Source organism: Embiotoca jacksoni, unplaced genomic scaffold (assembly GCF_022577435.1).
Source record: "Embiotoca jacksoni isolate LCO1_2020_lvr unplaced genomic scaffold, fEmbJac1.0.p SCAF_11, whole genome shotgun sequence".
In the NCBI taxonomy this organism is placed as follows: Eukaryota; Metazoa; Chordata; class Actinopteri; family Embiotocidae; genus Embiotoca; species Embiotoca jacksoni.
Window position 1 is genome coordinate 18,440,899 of NW_027185241.1, and position 15,680 is coordinate 18,456,578.

Genomic DNA, 15,680 nt, shown 5'->3' on the forward strand with positions numbered 1-15,680 from the left:
CATCTCTGGGATCATTATCAGTCTGTTGGGAGACTTTCTGTTTCTGTTAACTTACCACCATAATGCAGTTAGTTCATTTTAAATGGATGTATATTATAGTTGTATTTGGGATTATTGTGCTGCTGCTACATATATTTCTCACATACTCTGTAAGGTAAGTCAGAAAGGAAGGAGTCCTACCATTGTAGGTCACTCTGGGTTTGGTTAAACACAGAACCAGGTGAAGATCCATCTCATCTGAGGACACAAACTTGGAGCACACGGGGCACTTGAAGCCTGGAAGACAAAAAAAACCCCACAATGAACAAGAGGTGGACTACGAGGAAAAATAATCAAGTTACAAACACTTTGATTTTTCTTCACTCCTCAGCACTACTGAGGAGTTTTTCATTTCAAGTTAAGTTTGTTCAGTACATCAAGGTGATGCTCTTCATATTTCTTCGCAGCCTCAATCAATGACTTCATGTGTTTCATCTCTTGCATTCTGTAAACAACAGTAGTTTTATTGTAAATGTACAGTTTACTGTTTCTCAGAGGACTGAGCCTGTTCCATGTTACACTGAGCTACACATATTAATGTGTGCAGCTCGGCATAGGGTCTCTTAAAGCTTTCCAAATATTAAAGGTTCACCATTACAAAATGCATCAAACAAAAAATGGATTGTTTGAGGTGTCCTGGATTTACTGTGAGGGTGGAGGGGATCTTTTTACTTTCAGTACTGTGGTTGGTCAGAAGGAAGCTGGCCGGTAGTGAATTAAAGTTTTAGAAGTGTTTTTTTATTTTCTAAAACTAGAAACAAGGTTGATGAGACTGAAGTTTACAGAGAACCAACAGACAGATCGTAAAAAGCCATTTCGAGCTGAGGAGAACTGCTGTTAGGTTACATACAGTCTTCAGGAGGCAGAATCTGAGAACATCTTCAGCACAGCGAGGCAGAAACATACCAGAAGTCCCAGGAATGTGCTCAAATCATCATGACATCACACCCTGATCATCAGTAGAAATATCACTCCGCCTTCTCAATGGGAATATATAATTGGAATCTAATTTCATATATGTAATATAATGTTGTTTTTACTCGTTACATTAAATGGGATTCATTTGGTGAAGTCGAGTCTCTTTTGGTTCTTTTTTGTCTCTCTGAGCACCCGTACCGTAACACCACGGAGAGTCGGGCACTTAAAATCCTAGCGGCGGCTAGCTGGACCGGTTTGGTTTTAACACGTAACAAGTTGCTAGAATCATAAAAACTATAAAATTGTATAGATTCTGCTCTACCAGTTGGTAACTTGTTTTTATAATCACAGATGGTGTGTTTTTCTCACACGCACGCGCACACACACACACACACACACACACACACACACACACACACACACACACACACACACACACACACACACACACTGCTGCTGAAGCCCACCAGACACCTGAGGAAATCCCTTTATGTTTACTATTACAAGAAAATCAAAGTGGAGCTTTAAGGATTCAGATTTTAGAACAGTTTTAGTCAGCAAACCATTTAAAACCTCCTGGAGCATCACTACAAAACACTCTACACCATTCACGACAGGCCAGAAATCCAGTTTTTGTTCATATTAAAGAAGTGCTGGCAAAAGGTTTAATCAATATTACATTACATCAGTGAAAACAGATTTATTCACAGGAGAGGTCGCAGATAATTCCATGAACAAAACTCCAAACAGGATGCTCCCTGAATATTTACAGTTACAACTCAGCGTGTCATCATCCCTTTGTATCAGTTTCCATCATAGTTACGTTGTCACAAAAAAATCCTGCAGCCTCCTGACATCACTGTGACCTTTGTCACAGATTATCTTCAGCGTATCCTCCTCCACCAGCTGTTGGCAAAACATTCCTGCAGCAGGGTGCCGAGAGTCACACATCCCGACAGGTGACCGACGTCGTCAGCGGTGTGTGAATGTGAGCTGTGTGTGGAGCTCCCTACCACGGTGCACATGGTGTGATACTGATTGGATGAATAGATTAGTGCAGCTACAAACATGCTCTCCGCTGCTCGTCTGACCTATTTAAGTGAATCACAACACACACACACACACACACACACACACACACACACACACACACACACACACACACACACACACACACACAGGCAGATCTCCTGGCCATCTGCTGACAGTGAGGGATGTTCAGTATAGGTGTGTTTATTTGAAGGAGAGAAGAGGATGAATTCCAGCTCTGCACGACTCTCACGAGGCTGCGATGACTCATCCAGTAAACTGAATGAGACGCTCTCTCTGTGAATTAAACAGCTGCATGTCGGTCTGAGGTCCTACCTGCTGCTGGTCACATTAAGTCTCTGGATACAACTCACAAAGGCTGGAATACAAACACATGAACAACACCAGTGTTACATCTGACCCTGGAGACATGTATATCTTTGTATATCTGTATATATTTGTATTGCCCAGCAGCAAACTGCTGCTGTCGAAAGATTAACATCCAGTGAACACAAATAGTGAATTCAGACAACAAAGTCACACGATCTGAAACGTCTGCTGCCTTCAGGCACCGACGCTCCGAACTCAGGAATTCCCAAAACAACACTGAAGAGAGGTGGAAATGTTTAGATGAAGAGGTAATTTATTTAAAACGTGGAAGTTCATCTCCATTTAAAACACACAAACATATCATCATCATCATCATCATCATCATGCCCTGATAAAAGCTTGCCTCCAGACAGGAATACATCCTTCTGCTGGTTTCACTAAAAAGAGACAAAACAAAAGAGGAAGATTAAAACCTGTTGTCGAAGGAAAACCTTCAAATGCCACTTGTCACTGTTTTTGTTTTCAGCATCACATGTGCTGCTGTTTGAGGAAACTGTCTGAACACTTTCTCCTACGAAACTAAAAACTCAACATCTAAAGTTTCAGGTTCTTCCTCGTTTGGCTCCAAGCAAGCTGGATTCGTTTAGTTTCTAAAAACAGGCTGCACAACATTTTTTAAGCATTGTAGGACTTTGTTCTCCTTCTTAAGGTGCTTTGTTTTGGTGAAGAAGATTGAACCCTGCAGGATTAACTAAGCCGGATTGGTCTCGGACAGTATAATGGCTCTTTAGGTTCAGAGCTTTGTATGTTCTCTGCTGTATGCGGTGGATAATCTGCTCTGTGGCGCCACAACAACATGTCTACATATAAATCAGACCTCTCACCAGTAAACAGTCCTCCCAGCTGCGTATGAAACAACTCCAAACTTTAAATTAAGCGGTTTAAATGAATAACGCTATGCTGAAACAATGGGAAGACCACTGCCGACGTCTACAAAACCATCAAGCTTTTATACGTTTTCTGTTGTTTTCTTCTTCTTGATTCCTCAAACTTCTCCTCTTTAAAATTTAACAACATCTTTGTGTTAGTGTGTCTTTGATAGAGGTGGATGAAGGAGAGGTGGGATCGGGGTGAGCGCAGACCAAACAATCAATCATTGTGTGAAGGAAGCAGCCTGCTGTGAGCCGTCCGACAAAACAATCACTGGAATCAAACAGGAAATTTAGGAGATCTTCAGGTGAAATATTGAATGATATCGAATGAATCCGTCATTTCTGACACATGAGACTGACAGCTCATTTGTCTACCGCAGTGCAGAGCTCAACCCTCTCTAACCTAATGGAATGAGCAAAAAAATCGGAGCCCGAACCAAAGTGATGCCGTCGAGGCCCGACGATTCACTTTAAAGCCAAAACATGAAAAACCAACAACCTGTGATTCACGAACAAACACAGTGTGGTTTGGAAATACAGATAAACATTTAGAAACCAATGCATTTAGTTTTGCAAAATCAAAACATTATTTCTAACACATCATTAATCAGAACAAATTATTCATGTCTCAAGAACAACAAAAAAGTATCCTGCAAAGACAAAAACAAATATCACTTGACTTTTAGCACCATCAATGCACCGTCACAGAGCTGAAGACTTTCAGATGTCTGGAGGGATTCTCCTTCCACAATAACTACGAGTCCTTTAGTTGTATAATAACAGATGCCGGTTATGTTTGTTAGGTCTCACTTCTTTGTGTATTAATCCACGGTTCGAATTACCATTAAGATCGTCTTACATGAAAGACACAAATCTGGAGGTGTATAAAATGAGTCGAGAACCAGAATCCTTTATTTCTCCTTCATTGTGTTCTCTTTGCTGACAAAGACCAGGTTCTCCAGAACAAGCTGTGAGCCAACAACTTGGCTTTAGTTTGAAAACACACACTGTTCACCAGAAGCCTTCACACTTGTGACTGTACAAGCTCCACATCACTGCTTCCATCTAATCTGCTTTTTGGACAGCATCCCGGGGCTCCCAGTTCATTATCCAACGTCCTTAATTCAGCTCTCCCGCAGCCCCTGAATCAGCACATCCTGCACTCCACGCTATTAAATGGGATTTATAAATCATCATTTCATTGATCAGTTCACTGATCATTCCACTGGCCTGGCTGCACTTCACTCCTCCAGCTCGCTGTGTCACGCACAAACACAAATGCCGATCAGCACATCCACGATCACCACCGCTTCATCACTCAGCTTTTTACACGGGTCGGCATATTCTCAAGTTGAGAACTGGCCGAGAGAAGGAGCTCCTTCAGAGATACACCCATCACGACTCAATCACCTCAGTGTTTCTGCAGCGTTCTCCCACGCCACATGTGCTGACAGTCTGACTGAACAGGAAACTGAAGTTCTTGTCACAAGGCAGAAAAAAAGAAATGTGGATACTATGAATATTTTCAGGCAGTAGGTAGGTAGGTATTTACTTTATTAATCCCCGAGGGGAAATTTTTTCCATCAGTACTTCCCATTATTAGTTTGTGCGTGTGCCAAACTGGATGTAGATGTTTGACTTCCTCCAATCTCAAGTCTATACACCATCAGTCAAATGAAACCCTTGAATAAAGATCGGTTTGAGGTAACATGTCTTTAACATGCCTGTAATCATGAATGGATTTTGGTTTTGCTGTTAAAATTGATTGATGACATTTTCCTTCCATGAATATGGGAAGATGGTAGAGTCGATGGCGGAGACCACTGAGGGTCGGCTGGAGAGGCTGGAGGCCAGCAGCAAGACGAGTATAAAAAGATGTGCTTTCAGCTTCTGGAAAACTGGGTGTAAGTCGGATGAATGATGAAACGCCGTCTTCCACCTGCGTCAGTCTCCGTCTGTCTGTCCCCCCTCAGTAAATATTAGCATTACACACACACACACACACACACACACACACACACACACACACACACACACACACACACACACACACACTCCTTATGCCTATCATTCCCAGCACAGCTTGTAATAGCTCAATGTTGGTTTGTGTTGCTTCATATTCATGTGAAATATTTAGTTTTGAAATTGGTGTTTTTCTGATAAATATCCTGCAAGGAGCTCCCTGAAGTCACCACAGAGCTGTTAGGATTCCCTAAAAATGTAATATAAAGCTGTTTCAACTTCTCATCATTGATTTATGAAACCTGGCAGCTGAAGATGAATATGCTTCTGTTAAAATCAGGATACATCTCATTCTGCCTTCTTGGTTTTTGGACTGACATTGGGGAGAAACTGCTTCAAAAAAGGTGAGTGACCACAGACTATATAAAAGCGTTTGTAGCTTCCGGCTCTGAAAAATGAGGCCGACGCAGAAGTCCTTTAAACTGCAATACCACAGAGGCTTCATAACGGCCGTTCACAATCCAACAGGTGACGTCACTGCTGGTTGCTGCTTGGTTCGAACACAAAATCAATAATTGCACTCTGGATGTCTAAAAGTGTATTTTGAGCAGCCATCAATAATAATGAGACAATCGTAAACATCATAACTGCAATTACATTTTTACGAGTAACAATAACAGTTTAGGATATCTACAAACATTTTAACTGGTCAAATTTCTTCTTGGATATCTGAAATGATGTCACTGTTCTCATTGTTCATTTAGTAGACTGACACAATTCATCTTGCAGATGTCCATGATACAATTACATCCCGTCAAAAGTCCAATTAAGATATCCATCATTACATTCTGATAATAAGAATTGCCCCGTGCGTTGTATATAGAAACCAATGTACTGTTCAGTTCTGTAAATCCGAAATGTAAATTCCATATATCTTCGTTTAAATTCTGACAAAACAAAACTTTTAATCGGTTAAAAATATCTTCAATTTGTTTAACTGTCTGTTTGCAAGCTGGTCAAAATTCCATTGTGGATATCTGAAACTGGAATTATTACAAGTCAAAGCGTTTTTGTGACTTTCCAGAACAGATAATGAGTCCTCCATGCATTGATTGGTCAGATGGGTGGAATAAAGTAAAGTCCAGTTAACCAAATCCGAGCTCCACCACGTCCTGTCAGAAACCTGCAGCTGACGTCACGTCCCGCAACGAGACACCAACATACATCCGCTGCCGTTTTCAACTGAAGGCTCTCAGCAGCAGAGATCAGCGACGCAGGTTAAGAAGCTGCTGGTTGATCTCATCAAGGTAGATTTGAGCTAATCCAGTCTGATTCAGACACTAACACCACTGTGGCTCAGCTCTGCTGCAGGATCTCCAGAAACATCACACTGACCTGCTGGAAGTTTCTCCACTCAGACACAATAATATTATGATCAGTAGGAGGATTCAGATCACTGAGTCTTTGCACAATAATAAAAATCTGTCTCTGGTTTCTTCGCCAGCTCCAGTCTGACTTTAACCAGATGAAATCCTTCAGCCAGCTTCATGGAGCAGAAACAGCCTTCTGCTGACTTTCTTCAAAAGGAATCAAATAATGCAGCTACTGTTGGGAAAAATACACAAAGTCGAAATTACAAAATATTTTTGTCTTTAATATCCTTCATCAACTATTGACAAAGAAATGTCACAATTTGATTACCGTAATCTGATTGGGAAATTCAAAATACATCTATGAAAATAAATGAGATCTGTTTGTCCCTGTATGTATGACGATGTAGTGTGTGTGCAGAGGATACCTTCGATTATTATAGAGACAAAAGCCTCTCATCTGACTTTCAACGGTACCACTGTCCTGCAACGATCGCATGCCTGCATGTCACAGTCAAACAAACTGATTATTGTCTGTTAATAAAAACGTGAAGAAATCCCAAACCATCCAACATAAAATAAAACCCTTATGCCTATCATTCCTATCACAGATAGACACAGCTTGTAATAGCTCAATGTTGGTTTGTGTTGCTTCATGTTGATGTGAAATATTTAGTTTTTAAATTGGTGTTTTTCTGACAAATATCCTGCAAGGAGCTCCCTGAAGTCACCACAGAGCTGTTAGGATTCCCTAAAAATTCAATATAAAGCTGTTTCCACTTCTCATCATTGATTTATGAAACCTGGCAGCTGAAGATGAATATGCTTCTGTTAAAATCAGGATACATCTCATTTTGCCTTCTGCTTCACAAAAGGTGAGCGACCACAGACTGTGGCTTAAGTGCCTTAAGCTGCAATACCACCGAGTGCCACTAGAGGTTAGCTCCAAATATCCTCTGGCTCCATAAACTCCCATTCAACTTCTCTCATAACATTCTCAGTCAATGCAATTTCTCCACGAGTTATCTCAGTGTTGTTAGTCAAATTAGCTAATTAGTTTTCTGGCGGTCCATCTGAAAATGATCCCTCATTAATTAGAAAATAAGCTTCAAAAAGATGTGTTTTTGGGGGCGTGTCTGTTTGATTGACAGGCCTGTGGTGCAGTCAGGTTACAACTATCGGTGGGCGGGACGTAGTATCGACAGGTTTCCAATCAGATCAGTCAGATGCACCGCTGGCTCCTCCCCCAGCTCGTCCAAATATGGTCACTTCCTGCTCCAAACCGCTCCGAACTAGGAAGATGGTGACGGACAGAATCTGAACTGGAGGCTTCATAACGTTCACAAACCAACGGGTGACGTCAATGCTGGTTGCTGCTTGCGTGTGACCGGGAAGGTGGTGAATTCAGGCAGGAGGTGAACTCCAATCACCAACACTGCACACAGAGTCACGGAAAATTATAGATGTGACTTCAAATCCACCTTAAATAATTACAGCGCCAATGCACCAAATTCACAAATGTGTTTCCGGGTGAGGTCGACTCTCTTTTGGCCTCCAGCTCGGTTTCTAGCTTCACCATTCACAACAGTGTATTAATAGGTGTCTCTCATACTGACTGGAGATGACTAAAAATGTGATCACCATCTCATGAGTAGATTGATTGATTGATTGATTGATTGATTGATTGATTGATTGATTGATAGATAGATAGATAGATAGATAGATAGATAGATAGATAGATAGATAGATAGATAGATAGATAGATAGATAGATAGATAGATAGATAGTTACTTACTTACTTACTTACTTTATTAATCCCCAGGGGGAAATTCTTTCGCTACAGCAGCATTTATAGATACAGGAAAGAAATAAAATAACAGTAAAAAATATTAAATATAAAAATGCACAGAATATACAATAAAATAGAATAAAATAAAATAGAATAATTAAATTAAAACTAACTCAACAATAGTGCAAAATTTGTATATATATTTTTTTATATTTAAACAACCAAGAAAAACAGACAACAGACAGCGGTGTTATTGTTGTGATGGATTTTGCCAGAGGTGAGTTATTGTACAGTCTTATTGCAGTGGGCAGAAATGATCTCTTGTATCTGTCCTTGTCATCAATCATAATTCAGTGTGTGTGTGTGTGGTGGTTGCAGAGCGTGTAAAGATAGAGCTTGCACACCGGCAGCGTGAGACGCGAGAGTCATGCTCGTATCACACCTCGCTGCTGTGGTGAGCCTCGTCTGTTCTTCACGCATGACGCAAGCGGTTCGAAGCAAAAATAGAAAGCACCTGCTGCCGCTGCTGTCGACATCAAACCTGCAACTTTACTCAAAACTGACACCATCCACTCGTCGATATATCTGAATTTTTTTTTTTTTTTTCTTCAACCATTTCAGCTATTGCATGTGAAAACAGTGGAAGCCACATGTTAGTATCCAGTCACAGCAGAAACCCAGTGTGGGTTATACTATGTTGTTAATAATTTAACAGGCAAAGCGGTATTTTTCCACCGTGCTCTTCCTCAGTGTCAAGGAGCCAAGCCTCTTATTGCTTCTGGCACACTTCGTAAGGCATTTAGCAAATGATTAACCTCAAACAGAACCTTCGTCAAATTCATCGATACTGTCTGCAGCTTCACCGTGAGCCTGGACCTCGTCTCGGTGTTGTCCAGTAGCAGACAGATGGTTCTGTTTGACCCCGGGTCAAACGCACTGCGGTTGTGTGGCGCTGGTGGAATAATGCACTTTGTCCTGTCGTGTTGTTCTTTGCTAGAGAGGCGAGTTCTGCCAGCTTCAGTTCTCAACGTCCTCGTTACATCACGACCACAACAGACGCAGTTAAAGAAACACGTGCAGGTTGGATTTACTTCTAAATTCAGGAACAAACTCATTTCCAAAACACGATTGGGATGTCATGACTGCAGGTCATGTGATCAAAATGTTATGCTGTGGGATCATTTTTGGAAGGAAAATCAGCACATCAATTTAACAAGAACTAGAAAACACGAGTAAAAACCAAACTTCGCTCAGGCTCGTTGAGGCTAGCTGTTAACTTCGGCGGACACTAATTGAACTCATTTCTTTCTGCGTTGTGCAATGTGTGAACTCATTTTGATGCAACAACACCTGAAGCATTTTAAGTTTCTCTGTTCTCTCTCCGATTTCCAGAGTTTGACACAAAATTTGAAGTTCACCCTCTGGTCATGTCCGCGGAGAAATCGGCGTGCAGACAGACCAGCGCTCACAAAAACGTGCGTCATTTTTGCGACAACGATATTCTTGACGACGCGACAAAATAGAGACAAATACGTGATTTTTAATTTTAATAACAAAATTTGAACAAAATAAGTGTAGTAGATTATATGTCAGCGTAAACGTAACGTTATGGCTTCAAATATTCATTAAAACCAACAAAAATGACCTGTTAGTTCTTTAGCTTGTGAACAGCAGTAACTCAAAGTGAGATTGAGATCCTGTGAACAGCGCTGAGGAGGATCTGGAGGTGCAGCGATGCAGGAGAGCTGCTGCTCTGTCAGGACGACGACCATCAGCAGCAGAGCTTCCAACTACTTCCTCACCGCTGTCGACACATTCAGAGATGTCGGGGTCGGATTTGATCAAGTTTATGATCGAGGTTTTTGCCGGTGTGAAACACAGAGAGGACGGAGGAGGGACGGAGGAGGGACAGAGGAGGGACGGAGGACAAACATCGCGACCGTGGACGAAACTCGCACTCTGCTGAAAACCTGCAGAATCCAGCGGCTCTCAGCCACGCTTGTTGTCCGATAAGCTGCAAATGTATGACATTCGGTACGAATGTCATGATTCCGCTGCGTAACAGAAAAAAATGATATCTGTATTATCGTGAACGATATGATATGGGACACCCCGAGCATCCACCTACGTAAAATTACAAAAACAATGTCTTTGCAGCCAATCAAATATCAGTTGTATGAATTACAGCTTGCTATAAATGAAATGTTTATTACAATAGATTGCAGCTGGTGTTCCAATCACTGTAAAATGATACAGAATACGCTTCAGAGAATCTACAAGCCTGCGCAACACTCAAGACCTTTGAATCCACTATAATTACTTTCTGCAGAGAAACGGGAGGCGGCAGCAGCACAGGTGACATTCAGATGGAAAATCATTGATTGCAACAATAAAAAGTCCCTCAAAGGTCCTTAAATCCAACTTCTAAACTTCGGCACAGTCCACTCTGAGCACACAAATCTGAAGTTGGTGTCCATTTGGCAAAACTGGGCTGTTATCCAACTCTGTGATTGGGAGCATCATGACACTGATAACGAGGAAGAATTTCCATTTTAAGATGTATTACAGATAACAGATCCCATGCAGGGACGGAAACTCCACACAAAACTGGAAAATAAAGGTTCCAGGCTTTTTACCGTGACATTATCTTCCTGTGCAGGAAGATAATGGCCCACATCCAGTGTTGACCGTTTCCAGGGTTTTTAGTGGGTCTATATGATAAGGTTTGACTCTATAATGTGAGGAAGTTCAGAGTTTATCCAGTGTTGGGTGTATGTACCTGAATCAGCATGCTGTTTGTGTTATCTGTACGTTTCCCTGGAGGACTAGAAAGGCCTTTTTCTTTTCAGATGTACTGAAGACTTGGACTGCGAAGCCAAAACCCCAACAAGCTGATGAATTTATGTATCTATAGTTTCAATGTCAAGCAGCTGGTATCAAGGTTGGGGGCATATAACACAAGAGATGTGTGCTACTGGCGGGCAAACGTAATGTTATAAGGTAGAATCAAAATGATTTAATATTATAAGGCTGATACCAACATGTTTCAGCTGGAAGTCTTCACTGAGCTGTAAGAACCCCAAGAAATGGCATAAATCATTATATAGATGTGATGATAGACAGGAAGCAGATGAAAATGATCTATCAAGGCAGATTAAAAACAAAAGAACTTTTTTTTTTTTTACATTAGATCAACAACAATAGAGTAAATGTCTGCGTTTGTATTTCACTTCAACATCCTGATGAATGCATCCAGACAAAATATGTTGGTTTCAGCTATGAAACATTTACCCGAAAATTCCAATCCAGAGCGAAATGAAACGATAAAACTCTTTCTTTATTTTGTTTTGTTGCTCTTTATTAAAGCTATAAATTTGTGATTAAATTTGTTCCTGTGGGTGTTAAAGGTTTCGGCCACCTGGGGGAAAAACTCCAGACAAATATCAGCCTGTTTAGCTGCTAAATGTTCCACTGAGTTACTTTCTGTGATTTTTGAATTTTCTTTATATGTATTCTATGTATTACTGCTGCTACCTGCAGCTTCAGTACAGCTCGCTTAAGTGAGCAGGAAAATGTGCAGTGAGGTGTTTTGTTGGGCTGAGATCTGGACACGACATGAGCCCGACGAACCTCTTAATGATCCCAATTCTCTGTTGGCCAAGTGATTATAAAGCATACCACACAGGTGCAGTGTCCTGATATAGATTCAGAAAGACAAGCTTTCGTATGTCACATTCCTAGAGCCCGGCAGCTTTCCAAAAAATGGAGATGACAATGCTGGTTGTTCTTGAACGATACTTTCTCTCGATACCAATTTCAGATCGCCTAAACGGATCACATGGAAGCTATTGCTAGATACTACAATTTACCAATGTTCCCTTAATGCCTCACATGCTATCAGTGGATGCTAACTAGTCAGCGCCACACAGAGAAGCCTCCAATCAATGCAGCGCACGCAAATCAGAAAGGGTATATGGCCAAAACTGAGTTTGAAAAGAGCGAACTAAGGTGTGTTATTGTAAGATTTAAGTTGAAACTGAGTTTATCTATGTGGACGCCCCGTCCACGTAGAGGAGGCCTGGTGCTGACAGACTATTGCTCACAGCGTCAGTTTTCTTCTTTGATGAAGGTGCGTGGCCACACCCAAAAGTTCGCAGTGAATTTGGGTCTCGTAACAAAAGGTTAATGTTGATGATGAGCATGGGGAAAAAAAAGTGTGGCTAAAAAGATTGAATCCTGCATAAACATTATAAGTTATGTGTTTTGAAACCTAAACATATTTGGGTGAAGCCTCAGTATCAAAGTTTGGTCTTGAATGACAAGGTGTTTTTTTTCATAGATAACGAAGGAATTCTCTCGGTGCCATAAAAGTACCAAAGTCCGGTATTCAGCACCCAGGAACCGGTCCCTTCAACCTGAGGGATGCAGCTTTCCATATTCAGAGCTTTTTCTGTACTGAATGAAGGCGAAGGCGCCTTGTTACATCTAAACCATCTTTAGGTAGTCAGGGATTATTTGTTTGGAAAGAAAACGGCTAAATATGTCATTTTGATGAACAGATATGAGCGTTTTGGGAATTTATTCAACGGCAGGAGAGGAACTTTAAAAAACCTTTTTGTCACTATAAAATGAAAGCAGCCATCTCTTGTTCTGTCAATGAAATACAGGCAATGTTATGATGTTTGTTAATCGGGCTGCAAATGAACTGATTTGGTGCAGCAGGGAAGCTGAAGCTGTAATTCTTCAGAGAACAAACTGAGCCTGTACTTGGTTGTTGGGTCGAAAGCTGCTGTGTTGTCATCAGGCCGTTCTGTAAACTAAGAACCGACGGTGTTAACAAAGAGAACAACCCTCCACCCGCTAACAGCTTTAAATGGATTCATTCACGCAGCCGTCAGAGAGGAAGGACAGTGAGCGAGTCCAGTTAATCATTGAGCTGCTGTCTGCTTACCGACACTCACATTAACAACCTGATGTGTGTGTGTGTGTGTGTGTGTGTGTGTGTGTGTGTGTGTGTGTGTGTGTGTGTGTGTGTGTTCAGTAAATACACTCGCTTGCACGCATACAATGTTGTGATGACATTATTAGAACAGAATGATGAAGACACAACAACACTTAGTACAACTGGATCGAGAGGATTGACAGACTGAAACTTTCTGTGAATATATTGCAGATGTTTTTTTTTCATGTCATGGTAGATTTGAGGTCCTTTAGAAACCGAACAAAAAGTGAACAGTTGTAAATTAAAAGATGGATTTCGAACCTCATGAATTCTTTCATTTAGTTAATATTTCATGGGAAAGGATGTTTGAATGTTTAATAGTTTTTCTGACATATTTCCTAATAATATGGATATTGTGGTTCTTTGAATCATGCTGACTTTGTACTCTCCACCTAAACTTTCCAGACAACGAGGAGACGGACAAAACAGATCAAATGGAAGAGGAGACTGAGAGGACGGAGGCAGACCACTGCTCTTCTGCTGCATGAGGAGGGAACATTTCTGCTGCAAATAATGACTTGTTGTTGCCAGACTTGAAACATCCCCATGTGGCCGTCTAGCTGGAACCATCAGTGAGTTCACCCGTTGATCTGTTATCGGCCGTTATGAAGCCTCCAGTTCAGATTCTGTCCGTCACCATCTTGCTAGTTCGGAGCGGTTTGGAGCAGGAAGTGACCATATTTGGACGAGCCGGGGAGGAGCCAGCGGTGGATCTGACTGATCTGATTGGAAACCTGACGATACTACGTCCCGCCCACCGATAGCTGTAACCTGACTGCACCACAGGCCTGTCAATCAAACAGACACGCCCCCCCCAAAACACGTCTTTTTGAAGTTTATTTTCTAATTAATGATGGGATTATTTTCAGATGGAGTGACGTTAACTAACAACACGGAAATAACTCGTAAATAACTTGAAATTGTATTGAATGAGACTTTTATGAGACTAGTTTAATAAGAGTCTATGAAGCTGGAGGCTCTTTGGAGCCAACCTCTGGTGGCACTCGGTGGTATTGCAGTTTAAGGCACTTCTGCATCGGCCTCATTTTTCAGAGCCGGAAACTACGAACACTTTTATAAACAGTCTGTGGCTGCCATGGATGAGAGTATTCCCAGCTGTGGACCTACAACTATTCAATGTGGAGCTTTGATGAAACATTTCTGTAGATGATGTTTCATCTCCCCAAAAATCATCTGGAAGAACTGCAAACTGAGCTCTGTCTGCTCCCCCGAGGTTTTCCATTAATGAGAAGGTTGGTAGTTTGATCCCCGAGTTCTCCTGTCCACATGCTGAAGTGTCCTTGGGCAAGACAATGAACCACAAGTTGCTCTGGATGGTGTGTGAATGTGTAAAGCAAATTGTAAAGCGACTGCAGTGATAAAGCTGTTTACCTCGGCTGAATGATGCGTCTGCACTGTGACTTTAATTCTGAATCTACTGGTTTCATCAGCACATTCATCAAAGCTGCTGTGGCTCAACATGTGTTAAAATCATTCATTTTAAAACAATCTAACTTGTAATAGGAGATGTGTTACTTAGCAGCAACAATCAGTTCTGCCGAATAATAATCCTTTATGCTCACTTTAAATCACAGTTTGATAGGAATCAAATCATTTTATCACCTCATTCTTTATTTAACGGAGTGCGTCTGACGTCCGACATTCATCTGTTCACATTTTTTTTTTAAAAACCTCCTTTTAGTCCAACTGTCTGAAAGTTATGAACAAACAACAGCAAAGAGTCCATCCTCAGAAATAGTGAGAGATTCAAGGAAACCCTGAAAGATTTAGACCAAATGTAGAAACAAAACACTGATGACTTGAATTATACACTTCAGATTAGCATCAATGATCATCCTGACAAAGAAGATAACAATGTTTTTTTTTAACCGTATAGACCTACTTTGATAAATCACTACAATGTCTGGTAGAAATCTCTTTAGCTGTGGCTGCCGGCCGAACTTAACATAACAGGTGAGTCGTCCCAGACGAAGATCCCGAGGAGCAAAATGACCATTTCAGGTGGCTAATTTCTGTGTTTACTTTTGTTCAGAGTGAAAACAAGCGTTTGAAATGATTCATAAAAAAAAATTGGATTTCTGGAAAGCTGTATGGAGCTCTCACTATTCGCCCCAATATTCACGTATTTGTGTGACTCCTTGCAGCCTTGAATCTCTACAACAGAAGTGGAGAGTGCAAAGTAAGCATGACCCACAATATCCACACCAATGGCTGAAATAAACTGGAATTATCGTTTAGGTTTTGAGCAGCACACAAAGCTTGTGCAACCATGTTTCTACCGTTCCTCT

General features: G+C 41.2%; 1 protein-coding gene across 1 annotated transcript in view; it reads right to left on the reverse strand.

Annotated features, from left to right (window-relative positions):
• The window catches only part of znrf2b (zinc and ring finger 2b), a 34,612-nt gene that overhangs the window by 15,175 nt on the left and 3,757 nt on the right, over window positions 1-15,680 (reverse strand). Inside the window, exon 2 of the mRNA XM_069143453.1 lies at window positions 181-276. Coding sequence (XP_068999554.1) covers window positions 181-276 — 96 coding nt within the window. The remainder of the gene's footprint in view (window positions 1-180; window positions 277-15,680) is intronic.